At 46.3% G+C, this 20,710-nt stretch overlaps 1 protein-coding gene across 4 annotated transcripts in view; it reads left to right on the top strand.

Annotated features, from left to right (window-relative positions):
- The first annotated feature begins 9,565 nt into the window (after positions 1-9,565).
- Positions 9,566-20,710, top strand: part of LOC129811405 (protein EFR3 homolog B-like) — a 45,675-nt gene continuing 34,530 nt past the window's right edge. Inside the window, exons 1-5 of one of the 4 annotated variants that reach the window (XM_055862687.1) lie at positions 9,566-9,738; positions 13,426-13,502; positions 14,798-14,925; positions 15,154-15,304; positions 20,535-20,656. In XM_055862687.1, the coding sequence (XP_055718662.1) occupies positions 14,819-14,925; positions 15,154-15,304; positions 20,535-20,656 (380 nt within the window). In that variant the 5' untranslated portion in view covers positions 9,566-9,738; positions 13,426-13,502; positions 14,798-14,818. The other 3 variants (XM_055862688.1, XM_055862686.1, XM_055862685.1) reach the window with 3 other exon arrangements.

The following is a 20,710-nucleotide window of genomic DNA, read 5'->3' as shown; positions in this document are numbered from 1 at the left end:
ATTTTCCCTTTTGTACTTTAACTATTTGCACATCATTACGACACTGTATATAGACATAATGTGACATTTGAAATATCTTTTTTCTTTTGGAACTTTTGTGAGTCTGTTGAATGTACATTTTTTATTGTTTATTTCACTTTTGTTTATTATCTATTTAACTTGCCTTGACAATGTTAACATACTGTATGTTTCCCATGCCAATAAAGCCCCTTAAATTGAAATTTAATTGAGAGAGAGCGAGAGAGAGGCTAACCAGCTAAGTGAGTGAAAAGATGGAGCAAGGTGTGAGGAAGTGTGAAAACAGAGGGAAGGAGGGAGGGAAGGAGGGTGGGAGGTGTGAGGAAGTGTGAAAACAGAGGGAAGGAGGGAGGGAAGGAGGGTGGGAGGTGTGAGGAAGTGTGAAAACAGAGGGAGGGAGGGAGGCATGTCAGTTTGGTGAGAGGAGTGAAAGTAGCCAAGGCGAAACTCAGTCCTCCAACAACACCAGGCTGCTATAGAGCACTCATTCTTTCTCTCTCTAACCCTGCATTTTTCAGACACCCCATCCTCTCCTCCATTCTTCATCCTCTCCTCCCTTCCTCTTTCGCTGGCTTGGTGACCTCTGGTCTGCTTGTCACTTCCTGAGCCCTTTGACCTTTAACCCCAGGGAGCGCCGGGAGACCAGCAATTCCTCAGGACAAGATGCCCCTGACCCTCCCCAGCCTCCCTCGCTTCCCTCGTCGTCTCCTCTGCCTCCCGTCTCTTCCCAGGCTGCATGGTGTGCCCATGCCCCATCTGCCCATTCTGTCTGGCCTCTGCCAGGGGTCTCGAAGGCTGCTGCTGGACTGCACCTCTATACTGGACCATCTCCCTGTCTCAGGTAGGTGCCTTCTGACCCCTCAGTTTCCTCTGGACCATCTCCCTGTCTCAGGTAGGAGCCCTCTGACCCCTCAGCTTCCACTGGACCATCTCCCTGTCTCAGGTAGGTGCCTTCTGACCCCTCAACTTCCACTGTACCATCTCCCTGTCTCAGGTAGGTGCCTTCTGACCCCTCAGCTTCCACTGTACCATCTCCCTGTCTCAGGTAGGTGCCTTCTGACCCCTCAACTTCCACTGTACCATCTCCCTGTCTCAGGTAGGTGCCTTCTGACCCCTCAGCTTCCACTGTACCATCTCCCTGTCTCAGGTAGGTGCCTTCTGACCCCTCAGTTTCCACTGGACCATCTCCCTGTCTCAGGTAGGTGCCTTCTGACCCCTCAGCTTCCACTGGACCATCTCCCTGTCTCAGGTAGGTGCCTTCTGACCCCTCAGTTTCCACTGGACCATCTCCCTGTCTCAGGTAGGTGCCTTCTGACCCCTCAGCTTCCACTGTACCATCTCCCTGTCTCAGGTAGGTGCCCTCTGACCCCTCAGACATCATTACAGCATCTGGTTTTGATTTACATTTGATTGAGGTGTCAACTACAGTAATTCAATGTGAAATCAACCAAACAATCAAACAATTTTATCCTTAATCCATTGAACCATTTCAATGGATTAAGGGTAAAAGTTGATTGGTCTAAAACTCCTTTATGTTGATTACTTTTTTTGCAAATCCAATCAGTATTCCACCTTGATTTAACATCATCACATAGATTTTTGTTGTTGTCGATGTTGAAATGAAGTGGAAACAACATTGACTCAACCTGTTTGTGCCCAATGGGCTGTCTCAAGTAGGCACCTTCTGACCTTTAACCTAATCTCAAAAATCCAAATTAAATGTTATTTGTCACATAAACGTGTTTAGCATCATTACACATTGACCCCCGTGACCCCTTCACCCTGTTGGAACGTGACCTGGATAAAAAGAGAGAATCTCTGTCTTAATTGACAGCTTAATTACCCCTATAATAGACCACTGTTGGGTGTCATATGAGATTTGCAAAGAGAAAAGGCAAGTGGAGAGATAGGCTGGTAGGTCTTCGTCATATACTCCTACAATTTCACCCTCATTTCAATAGTATGTCTTTGTGAGTTGTTGATGTATTTGGACTGTTAGTGTGTCTAGTTGTTACTGTATTTGGACTGTTAGTGTGTCTAGTTGTTACTGTATTTGGACTGTTAGTGTGTCTAGTTGTTACTGTATTTGGACTGTTAGTGTGTCTAGTTGTTACTGTATTTGGACTGTTAGTGTGTCTAGTTGTTACTGTATTTGGACTGTTAGTGTGTCTAGTTGTTACTGTATTTGGACTGTTAGTGTGTCTAGTTGTTGCTGTATTTGGACTGTTAGTGTGTCTAGTTGTTACTGTATTTGGACTGTTAGTGTGTCTAGTTGTTACTGTATTTGGACTGTTAGTGTGTCTAGTTGTTACTGTATTTGGACTGTTAGTGTGTCTAGTTGTTACTGTATTTGGACTGTTAGTGTGTCTAGTTGTTACTGTATTTGGACTGTTAGTGTGTCTAGTTGTTACTGTATTTGGACTGTTAGTGTGTCTAGTTGTTACTGTATTTGGACTGTTAGTGTGTCTAGTTGTTACTGTATTTGGACTGTTAGTGTGTCTAGTTGTTACTGTATTTGGACTGTTAGTGTGTCTAGTTGTTACTGTATTTGGACTGTTAGTGTGTCTAGTTGTTACTGTATTTGGACTGTTAGTGTGTCTAGTTGTTACTGTATTTGGACTGTTAGTGTGTCTAGTTGTTTCTGTATTTGGACTGTTAGTGTGTCTAGTTGTTTCTGTGTTAAAGTGCTGTCCTGTGAGTTGAAACAGATTATCTCTGACTGAGCTGCTTCACATGGAAGGAATCTTTAGACCAGAGTCCTTTGGGAATGCAGCCAACAACTCCCACACTGCTCTGAGGCTGGCACAACTGGCTGAAATTGGCCTAATGTTACACAACAACATGGAAGCCTTGGCGATCTTTTAAAGGAATACAGTACAGTAGGTGTGTCTGAAACACAACTGGTAGATCATCCCTTTAGAGCTGGTCTGGAAAAGGCTGTGGATGAGGATACTGTGATGCTGTTGAGAAGGATAATGTGATGCTGTAGATGAGGATACTGTGGATGAGGATACTGTAGATGAGGATGCTGTGGATGAGGATACTGTGATGCTGTTGAGAAGGATGATGTGATGCTGTTGAGAAGGATAATGTGATGCTGTGGATGAGGATACTGTGGTGCTGTGGATGAGTATACTGTGATGCTGTGGATGAGGATACTGTGGATGAGGATGCTGTGGTAGAGGATACTGTGGATGAGGATACTGTGGATGAGGATGCTGTGGATGAAGATGCTGTGGATGAGGATGCTGTGGATGAAGATGCTGTGGATGAGGATACTGTGATGCTGTGGATGAGGATACTGTGATGCTGTGGGTGAGGATACTGTGACGCTGTGGATGAGGATACTGTGGTGCTGTGGATGAGGATACTGTGGTGCTGTGGATGAGGATGCTGTGACGCTGTGGATGAATATACTGTGATGCTGTGGATGAGGATAATGTGATGCTGTGGATGAGGATACTGTGATGCTGTGGATGAGGATACTGTGATACTGTGGATGAGGATACTGTGATGCTGTGGATGAGGATACTGTGACGCTGTGGATGAGGATACTGTGGTGCTGTGACACTGTGGATGAGGATACTGTGATACTGTGACACTGTGGATGAGGATACTGTGATGCTGTGGATGAGGATACTGTGACGCTGTGGATGAGGATACTGTGACGCTGTTGATGAGGATACTGTGACACTGTGGATGAGGATACTGTGATGCTGTGGATGAGGATACTGTGATGTTGTGGATGAGGATAATGTGATGCTGTGGATGAGGATACTGTGACGCTGTGGATGAGGATAATGTGATGCTGTGGATGAGGATACTGTGATGCTGTGGATGAGGATACTGTGGTGCTGTGGATGAGGACACTGTGGTGCTGTGGATGAGGATACTGTGATAATGTGGATGAGGAAACTGTGATGCTGTGGATGAGGATACTGTGGCGCTGTGGATGAGGATACTGTGATACTGTGGGTGAGGATACTGGGACGCTGTGGATGAGGATACTGTGATGCTGTGGATGAGGATACTGTGATGCTGTGGATGAGGATACTGTGATGCTGTGGATGAGGATAATGTGATGCTGTGGATGAGGATGATGTAATGCTGTGCATGAGGATACTGTGATGCTGTGGATGAGGATATCATGATGCTGTGGGATGAGGATAATGTGATGCTGTGGATGAGGATACTGTTATGCTGTGGATGAGGATACTGTGATGCTGTGGATGAGGATACTGTGGATGAGGATACTGTGATGCTGTGGATGAGGACACTGTGATACTGTGGATGAGGATACTGTGATGCTGTGGATGAGGATACGGTGATGCTGTGGATGAGGATGCTGTGACGCTGTGGATGAGGATACTGTGACGCTGTGGATGAGGATACTGTGATGCTCTGGATGAGGATACTGTGACACTGTGGCTGAGGATACTGTGACGCTGTGGATGAGGATACTGTGATGCTGTGGATGAGGATTCTGTGATGCTGTGGCTGAGGACACTGTGACGCTGTGGATGAGGATACTGTGACACTGTGGATGAGGATACTGTGACGCTGTGGATGAGGATACTGTGATGCTGTGGAGGAGGATACTGTGATGCTGTGGCTGAGGACACTGTGATGCTGTGGCTGAGGATACTGTGACGCTGTGGATGAGGATACTGTGACACTGTGGCTGAGGATACTGTGACGCTGTGGATGAGGATACTGTGATGCTGTGGATGAGGATACTGTGATGCTGTGGCTGAGGACACTGTGATGCTGTGGATGAGGATACTGTGATGCTGTGTATGAGGATACTGTGGATGAGGATACTGTGACGCTGTGGATAAGGATACTGTGGATAAGGATACTGTGATGATGTGGAGGAGGATACTGTGATGCTGTGGATGAGGATACTGTGGATGAGGACACTGTGATGCTGTGGATGAGGACACTGTGGATGAGGATACTGTGATGCTGTGGATGAGGATACTGTGACGCTGTCGATGAGGATACTGTGATGTTGTGGATGAAGATACTGTGACACTGTGGATGAGGACGCTGTGATGCTGTGGATGAGGATACTGTGACACTGTGGATGAGGACACTGTGATGCTGTGGATAAGGATACTGTGACACTGTGGATGAGGACACTGTGATGCTGTGGATGAGGATACTGTGATGCTGTGGATGAGGATACATTGACACTGTGGATGAGGACACTGTGATGCTGTGGATGAGGATACTGTGATGCTCTGGATGAGGATACTGTGGATGAGGATGCTGTGATGCTGTGGATGAGGATACTGTGATGCTGTGGATGAGGATACTGTGATGCTGTGGATGAGGATACTGTGATTCTGTGGATGAGGATACTGTGATGCTGTGGATGAGGATACTGTGACACTGTGGATGAGGATACTGTGACGCTGTGGATGAGGATACTGTGATGCTGTGGATGAGGATACTGTGATGCTGTGGATGAGGATACTGTGATGCTGTGGATGAGGATACTGTGATGCTGTGGATGAGGATGCTGTGGATGAGGATACTGTGACACTGTGGATGAGGATACTGTGATGCTGTGGATGAGGATACTGTGATGATGTGGATGAGGATACTGTGATGATGTGGATGAGGATACTGTGACGCTGTGGATGAGGATACTGTGATGCTGTGGATGAGGATACTGTGATTCTGTGGATGAGGATACTGTGATGCTGTGGATGAGGATACTGTGACACTGTGGATGAGGATACTGTGATGCTGTGGATGAGGATACTGTGATGATGTGGATGAGGATACTGTGATGCTGTGGATGAGGATACTGTGACGCTGTAGATGAGGACACTGTGATGCTGTGGATGAGGATACTGTGATGATGTGGATGAGGATACTGTGATGCTGTGGATGAGGATACTGTGACGCTGTGGATGAGGATACTGTGATGCTGTGGATGAGGATACTGTGGTGCTGTGGATGAGGACACTGTGGTGCTGTGGATGAGGATACTGTGATAATGTGGATGACGATACTGTGATGCTGTGGATGAGGATACTGTGATGCTGTGGATGAGGATACTGTGAGGCTGTGGATGAGGATACTGTAATGCTGTGGATGAGGATACTGTGATGCTGTGGATGAGGATACTGTGATGCTGTGGATGAGAGTAATGTGATGCTGTGGATGAGGATGATGTAATGCTGTGCATGAGGATACTGTGTTGCTGTGGATGAGGATATCATGATGCTGTGGATGAGGATAATGTGATGCTGTGGATGAGGATACTGTGGATGAGGATACTGTTATGCTGTGGATGAGGATACTGTGATGCTGTGGATGAGGATACTGTGGATGAGGATACTGTGATGCTGTGGATGAGGATACTGTGATACTGTGGATGAGGATACTGTGACGCTGTGGATGAGGACACTGTGATGCTGTGGATGAGGATACGGTGATGCTGTGGATGAGGATACTGTGACGCTGTGGATGAGGATACTGTGACGCTGTGGATGAGGATACTGTGACGCTGTGGCTGAGGACACTGTGATGCTGTGGCTGAGGATACTGTGATGCTGTGGATGAGGATACTGTGGATGAGGAGACTGTGACGCTGTGGATAAGGATACTGTGGATAAGGATACTGTGATGATGTGGAGGAGGATACTGTGATGCTGTGGATGAGGATAATGTGATGCTGTGGATGAGGATGATTTGATGCTGTGGATGAGGATACTGTGGATGAGGATACTGTGATGCTGTGGATGAGGATGCTGTGGATGAGGATACTGTGACGCTGTCGATGAGGATACTGTGATGTTGTGGATGAAGATACTGTGACACTGTGGATGAGGACACTGTGATGCTGTGGATGAGGATACTGTGACACTGTGGATGAGGACACTGTGATGCTGTGGATGAGGATACTGTGACACTGTGGATGAGGACACTGTGATGCTGTGGATGAGGATACTGTGATGCTCTGGATGAGGATACTGTGATGCTGTGGATGAGGATACTGTGGATGAGGATACTGTGACACTGTGGATGAGGATGCTGTGATGCTGTGGATGAGGATACTGTGATGCTGTGGATGAGGATACTGTGATTCTGTGGATGAGGATGCTGTGGATGAGGATACTGTGACACTGTGGATGAGGACACTGTGATGATGTGGATGAGGATACTGTGATGATGTGGATGAGGATACTGTGATGATGTGGATGAGGATACTGTGACGCTGTGGATGAGAATGCTGTGATGCTGTGGATGAGGATACTGTGATGCTGTGGATGAGGATACTGTGATGTTTTGGATGAGGATACTGTGATGTTTTGGATGAGGATACTGTGGCGCTGTGGATGAGGATACTGTGGCGCTGTGGATGAGGATACTGTGATGCTGTGGATGAGGATACTGTGATGTTTTGGATGAGGATACTGTGATGCTGTAGATGAGGATACTGTGATGTTGTGGATGAGGATACTGTGATGCTGTTAATGAGGATACTGTGATGCTGTGGATGAGGATGGTACAGTGTATGTGTATGAGGATGCTGTGATGGTGGTGCTGTGATGGTGGTGCTGTGATGGTGGTGCTGTGATGGTGGTGCTGTGATGGTGGTGCTGTGATGGTGGTGCTGTGATGGTGGTGCTGTGATGGTGGTGCTCAGCACACTCCTGGACTTCATGTTCACCCATGACCGCGTGGCCACACACGCCTCCAACTCAATCATCAAATTTGCAGATGACACAACAGTAGTAGGCCTGATTACCAACGATGCCGAGACAGCCTGCAGGGAGGAAGTGAGGGCCCTGGGAGTGTGGTGTCAGGAAAACAACCTATCACTCAATGTCAACAAAACAAAGGAGCTGATCATGGACTCCCCCATCCACATCGACGGGACCGCAGTGGAGAAGGTGGAAAGCTTCCATTTTCTCGGCGTACACATCACTGACAAACTGAAATGGTCCACCGGTGTGGTGGAGAAGGCGCAACATCCCCTGTTCAACCTCAGGAGGCTGAATAAATTTGGCTTGGCACCTAAAGCCCTCACAAACTTTTACAGATGCAAAATTGAGAGCATCCTATCGGGCTATATCACTGCCTGGTACGGCAACTGCACCGCCCGCAACCGCAGGGCTCTCACCGGGGGCAAACTACCTGACTTCCAGGACACCTACACCACCCGATGTCACAGGAAGGCCAAAAAAGGTCATCAAGGACAACAACCACCCGAGTCACTGCCTGTTCTCTCCGCTATCATCCAGAAGGCGAGGTCAGTACAGGTGCATTAAAGCTGGGACCGAGAGACCGAAAAACAGCTTCTATCTCAAGGCCATCAGACTGTTAAATAGCCATCATTAGCACATTAGAGGCTGCTGCCCTATATACATGGACTTGGAATCACTGGCCACTTTAATAATGGAACACTAGTCACTTTAATTTAATAATGTTTACATAATTTGCATTACTCATCTCATATGTTTATACTGTATTTTACTCTACTGTATTTTAGTATTTTCCGCTCAGACGTTGCTTATCCAAATATTTCATTCAATTACTTTAGATGTGTGTATACTGTGTGTAATGTTGTGAAATTGTTAGATATTACTTGTTAGATATTGCTGCACAAATACAAATTACAAATACACCATGACAGCGCAATACACAAGGGGTGGAACAGTGGCAATGGTACCCACAGGACAAACAGAATAATATTAGTCTGAGGAGAGATTAAATAGCATTAATACAACTGTCTGATAGACACAGACAGTCAGGTACCCACAGGACAAACAGAATAATATTAGTCTGAGGAGAGATTAAATAGCATTAATACAACTGTCTGATAGACACAGACAGTCAGGTACCCACAGGACTAACAGAATAATATTAGTCTGAGGAGAGATTAAATAGCATTAATACAACAAAAATAATTCTAAACACACCTTTAGTTTACAAAGTTAAACAGATGTATTTTTTCTTGAAACGCAACTCGAGCTTGAAACGCAAGCATTTTGCTACAACCACAGTAACATCAGCTAAACATGTAAATGTGACCATTTGATTTGATTTTGTGCTATTTTTGGATGAGAACATTTATTAATCAGTGTAATACTCAGTTCTGAGGACAGGGGCAGGGGGAGGGAGGTCTGGGGGAAGGAGGTCTGGGGCAGGGAGGACTGGGGCAGGGAGGACTGGGGGAGGGAGGACTGGGGGAGGGAGCTCTGGGAGGAATTGATTTTCTTTCTGGCTTTTTCTGTCACGTTCTCTCTTCCTGTGTCACTCTCTTTCTCTCTCTCACTTCAATTCAAAGGGCCTTATTGGCATGGGAGACATATGATTTTCTCTTTCGCTTTAATGCGCCTGCTCACTCCAGCACGGCCTCTCTCTCTCTCTCTCTCTCTCTCTCTCTGACGAGCCTGCTCACTCCAGCACGGTCTCTCTCTCTCTCTGACGAGCCTGCTCACTCCAGCACGGTCTCTCTCTCGCTTTCTCTCTCTCTCTCTCTCTGACGAGCCTGCTCACTCCAGCACGGTCTCTCTCTCGCTTTCTCTCTCTCTCTCTCTCTGACGAGCCTGCTCACTCCAGCACGGTCTCTCTCTCTCTCTAACGCGCCTGCTCACTCCAGCACAGTCTCTGTCTCTGCTACCTCTGTAACTGCGCATGCATGAATGAAGAGTGGGGCGTGTGTTCTGTGCTGCGAGGATTAACATCACAGAGTACGGGGTATGTCTGGCTCTCTGAGGGTGTGTGTGTACCAGTGTGTGTGTACCAGTGTGTGTGTGTGTGCACAGGCATTGTTCTCAAGCTCAGTGCTTCTGCAGCCAAGGTCATAGGAGCCTGGTCACATGCACAGTGTGTGAGCGAGGCAGCGAGGTAGCGAGGCAGCGAGCAAGCGAGTGAGTGTGAACCGTAGCGTCTCTCTCGGTGTGAAAAGCAGGGGGTGGGGACCTCATCAAATCATTCATCCATGTACGGTAAGGATGTTGTTTGTGTGTGCGTGTGTGTAGAGCTTTTTCCTCTATTTCCTCTTTGCTCTACTCTGTTGTAGGAGTTGGAGTCTGTCTCGCTGGTGTCAACAGCAGGTGTTTTTGTCTGTGTGCTTTTGCATTGTGTGTGTGTGTGTGTGTGTGTGTGTGTGTGTGTGTGTGTGTGTGTGTGTGTGTGTGTGTGTGTGTGTGTGTGTGTGTGTGTGTGTGTGTGTGCGCGCGCGCTCTGGGCTTTCTTTCACTGTCATGGAAACGTGATGCTGAAGCAACAGATTGTGTGTGAATGGATTAGCTATTGTACGTCTCACTGAAGCTAACTACTGTACACACACACACAGAGCAGATGTTTAAACAAAACGGGAGACATCACAGGTAGCTGTGTTTGGTTAAGTCTATGCTTTGTTTTGTTACCCTTCATCGTAACACACACACACACACACACACACACACACACACACACACACACACACACACACACACACACACACACACACACACACACACACACACACACACACACACACACACACACACACACACACACACACACACACACACACACACACACACACACACACACACAGCCTGTGCTAGCCACAGGGAAGTTAAATGAAGCCACTGACCAATCGATTTGTGATTGGTCGGTCTGCTGGATCGTTTGTATTATCAGTCTGGAGTCCCGTCTCATTGGAGGAGAGAATGATTGACAAGCCGTTGTGTTGACATACAGCACAGAGAGCATGCAGTCTGGAAACGAGCGTTAAACCCTACGGTGTGGAAGGATTACTGAGCAGTATTGCAGTCAGTCAGAACGAAGGGTTGTAAAAATCTGATATTACTGAGCTCTGCTTCTCTGTTCTCTGTCTGTCTCACTATAATCCTGACACCTGGCTTCTCCCTACATTCTACAATACAAGAGAGGGGAGAGAGAGAGGGAGAGAAAGAGAGGGAGAGGGGGAGAGAGAGAGAGAGCAGAGAGAGAGAGCAGAGAGGGAGAGAGAGAGAGAGAGAGAGGGAGAGGGAGAGAGGGAGAGAAAGAGTGGGAGAGAGGGAGAGAGAGAAGGAGAGAAAGAGAGAAAGAGAGAAAGAGAGGGAGAGGGGGAGAGAGGGAGAGGGAGAGAAAGAGGGGGAGAGAGGGAGAGGGAGAGAGAGAGGGAGAGAAAGAGGGGGAGAGAGGGAGAGGGAGAGAAAGAGAGGGAGAGGGGGAGAGAGGGAGAGAGGGAGAGAAAGAGGGGGAGAGAGGGAGAGGGAGAGAAAGAGAGGGAGAGGAAGAGGGAGAGAGGGAGAGAAAGAGGGGGAGAGAGGGAGAGAAAGAGGGGGAGAGAGGGAGAGAAAGAGGGGGAGAGGGGGAGAGAGGGAGAGAGGGAGAGGGAGAGGAAGAGGGGGAGAGAGGGAGAGGGAGAGAAAGAGGGGGAGAGAGGGAGAGAAAGAGGGAGAGGGAGAGGGAGAGAAAGAGTGCCTACTCAATTGCACAACTGAATGCATTCAACCGAAGTACACTACATGACCAAAAGTATGTGGACACCTGCTCGTCGAACATCTCATTCCAAAATCATGGGCATTAATATGGAGTAGGTCCCCCCATCTCCACTCTTCTGGGAAGGCTTTCCACTAGATGTTGGAACATTGCTGTGGGGGACTTGTTTCCATTCAGCCACAAGAGCATTAGTGAGGTTGGGCACTGATGTTGGGCGATTAGGCCTGGCTCACAGTTGGCGTTCCAATTCATCCCAAATGTGTTTGATGGGGCTGAGGTCAGAGTTCTATGCAGGCCAGTTGAATTCTTGCACACCGACCTCGCTTTGTCCACAGGGTCATTGTCATGCTGAAACAGGAAAGAGCCTTCCCCAAACTGTTGACACAAAGTTGGAAAGACAGAATCATCTAACATGTCATTGTATGCTGTAGCGTTAAGATTTCCCTTCACTGGAACTAAGGGGCCCGAACCATGAAAAACAGCCGCAGACCATTATTCCTCCTCCACCAAACTTTACAGTTGGCACTATGCATTTGGGCAGGTAGCGTTCTCCTGGCACCTGCAAAACCCAGATTCGTCCGTCTGACTGCAAGATGGTGAAGCGTGAATCATCACTCCAGAGAACACGTTTCCACTCCTTCAGAGTCCAATGACGGCGAGCTTTACACCACTCCAGCCGATTCTTAGCATTGCGCATGGGGATCTTAGGCTTGTGTGCGCTGCTCGGCCATGGAAACCCATTTCATGAAGCTCCCAACGAACAGTTCTTGTGCTGACGTTGCTTCCAGAGGCAGTTTGGAACTCGGTTAAAGAGTGGCGCTTTGGCACTCTGCGGTCCTGTACTGTGAGCTTGTGTGGCCTACCACTTCGCGGCTGAACCGTTGTTGCTCCTAGATGTTTCCACTTCACAATAACAGCACTTACAGTTGACCGGGGCAGCTCTAGCAGGGCAGACATTTGATGAACTGACTTGTTGGAAAGGAGGCATCCTATGACGATGCCACGTTGAAAGTCACTGAGCTCTTCACTAAGGCCATTCTACTGCCAATATTTCCAAAGGAGATTGCATGGCTGTCTGCTCGATTTTACATGTCAGCAACAGGTGTGGCTGAAATACCTTTGTTTATATAGTGTATGTCTTCTGAATTTAACCCCTCTGAATCCGAGAGAGGGGCCTTGATCAACGTCCACAATCATCAGCTCCCAGGAGTAGTTGTTGTTTAGGATTAACTGCCGAGGCTCAAGGGCAGTACGGCAGATTTTTCCGGCCTTGCTGGCTCGGGGATTCGAACCAGTGAGGGAGGGGAGAGAGAGAGCCACGCCCCACAAACAACATTAGTTCCTGCTACGCCCCACAAACAACATTAGTTCCTGCTACGCCCCACAAACAACATTAGTTCCTGCTACGCCCCACACACAACATTAGTTCCTGCTACGCCCCACACACAACATTAGTTCCTGCTACACCCCACACACAACATTAGTTCCTGCTACGCCCCACACACAACATTAGTTCCTGCTACGCCCCACAAACAACATTAATTCCTGCTACGCCCCACACACAACATTAGTTCCTGCTACGCCCCACACACAACATTAGTTCCTGCTACTCCCCACACACAACATTAGTTCCTGCTACGCCCCACACACAACATTAGTTCCTGCTACGCCCCACACACAACATTAGTTCCTGCTACGCCCCACACACAACATTAGTTCCTGCTACACCCCACAAACAACATTAGTTCCTGCTACGCCCCACAAACAACACTCTCTCTCTCTCTCTCTCCCGCCTGTCTTTCTCTCTCCTCTCGCTCTCTCTCTCTCTGTCTCTCACTCTCTGTCTCTCACTCTCTGTCTCTCACTCTCTGTCTCTCACTCTCTGTCTCTCACTCTCTATCTCTCACTCTCTATCTCTCTCTCGCTATCTCTGTGTTTGTTTAGCAGGTGTGTGTGGATGCTGTGGGGCTTTGAGACCTCGCTATAAGAGGCTGGTGGACAACATCTTCCCAGAGGACCCAGAGGTACACGGACTCACAGAGACTATAATATGTAACCCTAACCCTAGTGTATATAGAGATCCTTTTATAGGTTCTATATGTATTTCTATAGTTCTATATGTAGTGTATATAGAGATCCTGTTATAGGTTCTATATGTATTTATATAGTTCTATACGTAGTGTATATAGAGATCCTGTTATAGGTTCTATATGTATTTCTATAGTTCTATACGTAGTGTATATAGAGATCCTGTTATACGTTCTATATGTATTTCTATAGATCTATGCGTAATGTATATAGAGATTTACATTTACATTTAAGTCATTTAGCAGACGCTCTTATCCAGAGCGACTTACAAATTGGAGATCATATGATATGTTCTATATGTAAATCTGTAGATCTATATGTAATTCATGGGGTTGTTCAATGACAGACATATATTTGTTTAAAACCTCTTAAGGATCGTACTATTTTTTCAAATGTTTGCCTAAAATGACATACCCAAATCAAACTGCCTGTAGCTCAGGACCTGAAGCAAGGATATGCATATTATTGATACCATTTGAAAGGAAATACTTTGAAGTTTGTGGAAATGTGAAATTAATGTAGGAGAATATAACACATTAGATATGGTTAAAGATAATACAACCCCCCCCCCCCCCCAAAAAAAAAAATCCAGCTTTGAAATGCAAGAGAAATGCTGTACTTGCAGATAGGAGTCTAGGTGTAATGTAGATTTTGGCCACCAGATGGCAGCAGTATGTATGCAAAGTTTCAGACTGATCCAGTGAAGAATTACAGTCTGCCAGGAGTTTGCCCAAATGTGCCGAATTGATACATTTTCAAGTACATAGAGAACATACAACAAATGCTACACACACACACGCACACACACACACACACACACACACACACACACACACACACACACACACACACACACACACACACACACACACACACACACACACACACACACACACACACACATAAAAAAAACACACATTAAAATACACACGGGGGTGGATTCCGCCTCCATTAGGACAGAGATTAGTTGGTTAATCGCAAAAAGAATGTTTGATCTCTCTCTCTCTCTCTCTCTCTCTCTCTCTCTCTCTCTCTCTCTCTGTTTCTCTCTCTGTCTCTGTCTGTCTCTCTCTGTTTCTCTCTCTGTCTCTCTCTCTCTCTCTCTGTCTCTGTCTGTCTCTCTCTGTTTCTCTGTTTCTCTCTCTCTCTGTCTCTGTCTCTCTCTCTCTCTGTTTCTCTCTCTGTCTCTCTCTCTCTCTCTCTGTCTCTGTCTGTCTCTCTCTGTCTGTAGGATGGTCTCGTGAAGGTTAACATGGAGAAGCTAACGTTCTATGCTCTGTCAGCTCCAGAGAAGTTGGACCGTATCGGAGCCTACCTCTCCGAGAGACTGTCCAGAGACGTGGCCCGACACAGATACGGGTACACACAGACTCACACACACACAACACACACTTGCATGCACACACACACACACACACGTTTATAATGTAAATGTAACATCTGACTGTGTGTGTGTGTGTGTGTGTGTGTGTGTGTGTGTGTGTGTGTGTGTGTGTGTGTGTGTGTGTGTGTGTGTGTGTGTGTGTGTGTGTGTGTGTGTGTGTGTGTGTGTGTGTGTGTGTGTGTGTGCGTGCGTGCGTGTGGTAGATATGTGTGTATAGCCATGGAGGCATTGGACCAGCTGTTGATGGCGTGCCACTGTCAGAGCATCAACCTGTTTGTGGAGAGTTTCCTCACTATGGTCCGCAAGCTGCTGGAGGCTGACAAACCCAACCTACAGATACTAGGAACCAACTCAGTAAGACACACACACACACACACACACACACACACACACACACACACACACACACACACACACACACACACACACACACACACACACACACACACACACACACACACACACACACACACACACATTCAGACATATACTGTATTAGTGCAGGATGAAAGGCCAGTAAGTCATGACTCTGTATAGATCCAGGCATACTGTACCACCCGGTACTGCTGGGTAGGGAGGTTTGTGTGTCTGTGTCTGTGTGTGCGTGCGTGGAATACTTCTACCATCTAAGGTTGCAACATCTTTCTTAGAATTCTTCCTCTCAGAATCCTGCAGGGTGTATAAATATAGATACATCTGGCATCTACATCACACACACACACACACACACACACACACACACACACACACACACACACACACACACACACACACACACACACACACACACACACACACACACACACACACACACACACACACACACACACATATACACGCACGCACGCACACACACACACACACACAATATAAAGGCTTATAGATGAAAGATTATACACACATGCATGAACACACTTGCACACACAAACACACACACACATTACTACACTTGTGAGGACTTTTTGGGGACCAACAATTGATTCCAAATCAAAGTTCTAATTACCGTTAACCTAATCAAAACCCTTACCCTAACCCTAACCTTAACCCCTAACTTTAACCCCTAACACTAATTTTTACCCTAAACCTAACCCCTAACAATAAACTTAACCCCTAACCCTAACACTAGTTCTAACCCTAACCCTAAACCTACTTCTAACCCTGAACCTAACCCCTAAACCTAATTCTAACCTTAGCACTAATTCTAACCCTAAACCTAACCCCTAAACCAAATTCTAACCCTAAACCTAACCCCTAAACCTAATTCTAACCTTAGCACTAATTCTAACCCTAAACCTAAACCTAACCCCTAAACCAAATTCTAACCCTAAATCTAACCCCTAAACCTAATTCTAACCTTAGCACTAATTCTGACCCTGAACCTAACCCCTAAACAAAATTCTAACCCTAAACCTAATTCTAACCCTAAACTTGACCCCTAACCCTAATATTTAACTTAATTCTTACCCTAACACTAATTCTAACCTTAACCCTAAACCCCCTAGAAATAGCATTTGACCTTGTGGGGACTAACACAATGTCCCCAGCTGGTCAACTTTTTGTTCGTTTATTAGTCTTGTAGCGACTTCTGGTCCCCACAAGAATAGTTAAACACGTCCACACACACACACACACACACACACACACACACACACACACACACACACACACACACACACACACACACACACACACACACACACACACACACTAACACACACACACACACACACACACACACACACACACACACACACACACACACACACACACACACACCCTTGACGATTACACACATTTCTTAGTGTGTGCAGGCTGGCCAGGCTCATATCTATATTGGATGAATATGAAGGCAGAGGTTTATTTATACAGACAGACCAGACTGGCAGGCAGCATGATACGCTTTCAGCCTGCAACTGCCCTATGTCCCACTGTTCGGCCTGTATCTGTCCTATGTCCACTGTTCAGCCTGCAACTGCCCTATGTCCCACTGTTCGGCCTGTATCTGTCCTATACCCACCGTTCAGCCTATATCTGTCCTATATCCACTGTTCAGCCTATATCTGTCCTATATCCACTGTTCAGCCTATATCTGTCCTATACCCACTGTTCGGCCTGTATCTGTCCTATACCCACTGTTCAGCCTATATCTGTCCTATATCCGCTGTTCAGCCTATATCTGTCCTATACCCACTGTTCAGCCTGTATCTGTCCTATACCCACTGTTCAGCCTGCATCTGTCCTATGTCCACTGTTCAGCCTATATCTGTCCTATATCCACTGTTCAGCCTGTATCTGTCCTATACCCACTGTTCAGCCTGCATCTGTCCTATGTCCACTGTTCAGCCTATATCTGTCCTATATCCACTGTTCAGCCTATATCTGTCCTATATCCACTGTTCAGCCTATATCTGTCCTATATCCACTGTTCAGCCTGTATCTGTCCTATGTCCCACTGTTCAGCCTGCATCTGTCCTATTTCCACTGTTCAGCCTGTATCTGTCCTATATCCACTGTTCAGCCTGTATCTGTCCTATACCCACTGTTCAGCCTGTATCTGTCCTATACCCACTGTTCAGCCTGCATCTGTCCTATATCCACTGTTCAGCCTGCATCTGTCCTATACCCACTGTTCAGCCTGTATCTGTCCTATATCCACTGTTCAGCTTATATCTGACCTATATCCACTGTTCAGCCTGTATCTGTCCTATATCCACTGTTCAGTCTGTATCTGTCCTATGTCCCACTGTTCAGCCTGCATCTGCCCTATGTCCCACTGATCAGCCTATATCTGTCCTATATCCACTGTTCGGCCTGTATCTGTCCTATATCCACTGTTCAGCCTATATCTGTCCTATATCCACTGTTCAGCCTGTATCTGTCCTATGTCCCACTGTTCAGCCTATATATGTCCTATATCCACTGTTCGGCCTGTATCTGTCCTATATCCACTGTTCAGCCTATATCTGTCCTATATCCAATGTTCAGCCTATATATGTCCTTTATCTCACTGTTCAGCCTGTATCTGTCCTATACCCACCGTTCAGCCTATATCTGTCCTATACCCACCGTTCAGCCTATATCTGACCTATATCCCACTGTTCAGCCTGTATCTGTCCTATATCCACTGTTCAGCCTGTATCTGTCCTATATCCACTGTTCAGCCTATATCTGTCCTATATCCACTGTTCAGCCAATATCTGTCCTATATCCACTGTTCAGCCTATATCTGTCCTATATCCACTGTTCAGCCTATATCTGTCCTATATCCACTGTTCAGCCTATATCTGTCCTATATCCAATGTTCAGCCTATATATGTCCTTTATCTCACTGTTCAGCCTGTATCTGTCCTATACCCACCGTTCAGCCTATATCTGTCCTATACCCACCGTTCAGCCTATATCTGACCTATATCCCACTGTTCAGCCTGTATCTGACCTATGTCCCACTGTTCAGCCTATATCTGTCCTATATCCACTGTTCAGCCTATATCTGCCCTATATCCACTGTTCAGCCTATATCTGACCTATATCCCACTGTTCAGCCTACATCTGTCCTATATCCACTGTTCAGCCTGTATCTGTCCTATATCCACTGTTCAGCCTGTATCTGTCCTATGTCCCACTGTTCAGCCTATATCTGTCCTATATCCACTGTTCAGCCTATATCTGTCCTATATCCACTGTTCAGCCTATATCTGTCCTATGTCCCACTGTTCAGCCTATATCTGTCCTATGTCCCACTGTTCAGCCTATATCTGTCCTATATCCACTGTTCAGCCTATATCTGTCCTATATCTACTGTTCAGCCTATATCTGTCCTATATCCACTGTTCAGCCTGCATCTGTCCTATATCCACTGTTCAGCCTATATCTGCCCTATATCCACTGTTCAGCCTATATCTGTCCTATATCCACTGTTCAGCCTATATCTGTCCTATATCCACTGTTCAGCCTATATCTGACCTATATCCCACTGTTCAGCCTGTATCTGACCTATGTCCCACTGTTCAGCCTGTATCTGTCCTATGTCCCACTGTTCAGCCTGTTTCTGTCCTATACACACTGTTCAGCCTGTATCTGTCCTATACCCACTGTTCAGCCTGTATCTGCCCTATTTCCCACTGTTCAGCCTATATCTGTCCTATATCCACTGTTCAGCCTGTATCTGTCCTATATCCCACTGTTCAGCCTGTATCTGTCCTATGTCCCACTGTTCAGCCTGTTTCTGTCCTATACACACTGTTCAGCCTGTATCTGTCCTATACCCACTGTTCAGCCTGTATCTGCCCTATTTCCCACTGTTCAGCCTATATCTGTCCTATATCCACTGTTCAGCCTGTATCTGTCCTATATCCACTGTTCAGCCTGCATCTGTCCTATGTCCCACTGTTCAGCCTGCATCTGTCCTATATCCACTGTTCAGCCTGTATCTGTCCTATATCCACTGTTCAGCCTGTATCTGTCCTATATCCCACTGTTCAGCCTATATCTGTCCTATATCCACTGTTCAGCCTATATCTGTCCTATATCCACCGTTCAGCCTATATCTGTCCTATATCCACTGTTCAGCCTATATCTGTCCTATGTCCCACTGTTCAGCCTATATCTGTCCTATATCCACCGTTCAGCCTATATCTGTCCTATATCCACTGTTCAGCCTATATCTGTCCTATATACACTGTTCAGCCTATATCTGTCCTATATCCACTGTTCAGCCTATATCTGTCCTATATCCACTGTTCAGCCAATATCTGTCCTATATCCACTGTTCGGCCTGTATCTGTCCTATATCCACTGTTCAGCCTATATCTGACCTATGTCTCACCGTTCAGCCTATATCTGTCCTATATCCACTGTTCAGCCTGTATCTGTCCTATGTCCCACTGTTCAGCCTATATATGTCCTTAATCCACTGTTCGGCCTGTATCTGTCCTATATCCACTGTTCAGCCTATATCTGTCCTATATCCAATGTTCAGCCTATATATGTCCTTTATCTCACTGTTCAGCCTGTATCTGTCCTATACCCACCGTTCAGCCTATATCTGTCCTATACCCACCGTTCAGCCTATATCTCTCCTATATCCACTGTTCAGCCTATATCTGTCCTATATCCAATGTTCAGCCTATATATGTCCTTTATCTCACTGTTCAGCCTGTATCTGTCCTATACCCACCGTTCAGCCTATATCTGTCCTATACCCACTGTTCAGCCTATATCTGTCCTATATCCACTGTTCAGCCTATATCTGTCCTATATCCACTGTTCAGCCTATATCTGTCCTATATCCACTGTTCAGCCTATATCTGTCCTATATCCACTGTTCAGCCTATATCTGTCCTATATCCACTGTTCAGCCTATATCTGTCCTATGTCCCACTGTTCAGCCTATATCTGTCCTATATCCACTGTTCAGCCTATATCTGTCCTATATCCACTGTTCAGCAGGACCTTATTTCTCTTTCTTGATGCCAGCAGTTAAAAATATTGTAATTTGATGTCGACACAAAACCAAATCCTTAAATTACAAGGTAAACATATATTTACATTTATCTCTGTAACGAACCAACGTTTTCCTACTCAGTTTGTGAAGTTTGCCAACATCGAGGAGGACACTCCGTCGTACCACCGCAGTTACGACTTCTTTGTGTCGCGTTTCAGCGAGATGTGTCACTCCAGCTACGAAGATCCCGATGTACGCACCAAGTGAGTGACTCAGAACTGCTTCTTCTTACCCTTAAATCTAAGGTGAAGTGTGTA

The sequence above is a fragment of the Salvelinus fontinalis genome, chromosome 15 (assembly GCF_029448725.1).
Source record: "Salvelinus fontinalis isolate EN_2023a chromosome 15, ASM2944872v1, whole genome shotgun sequence".
Lineage (NCBI taxonomy): Eukaryota > Metazoa > Chordata > Actinopteri > Salmoniformes > Salmonidae > Salvelinus > Salvelinus fontinalis.
The sequence above is the reverse complement of the archived record's forward strand: the minus strand, read 5'-3'. Positions and strand labels throughout refer to the sequence as shown.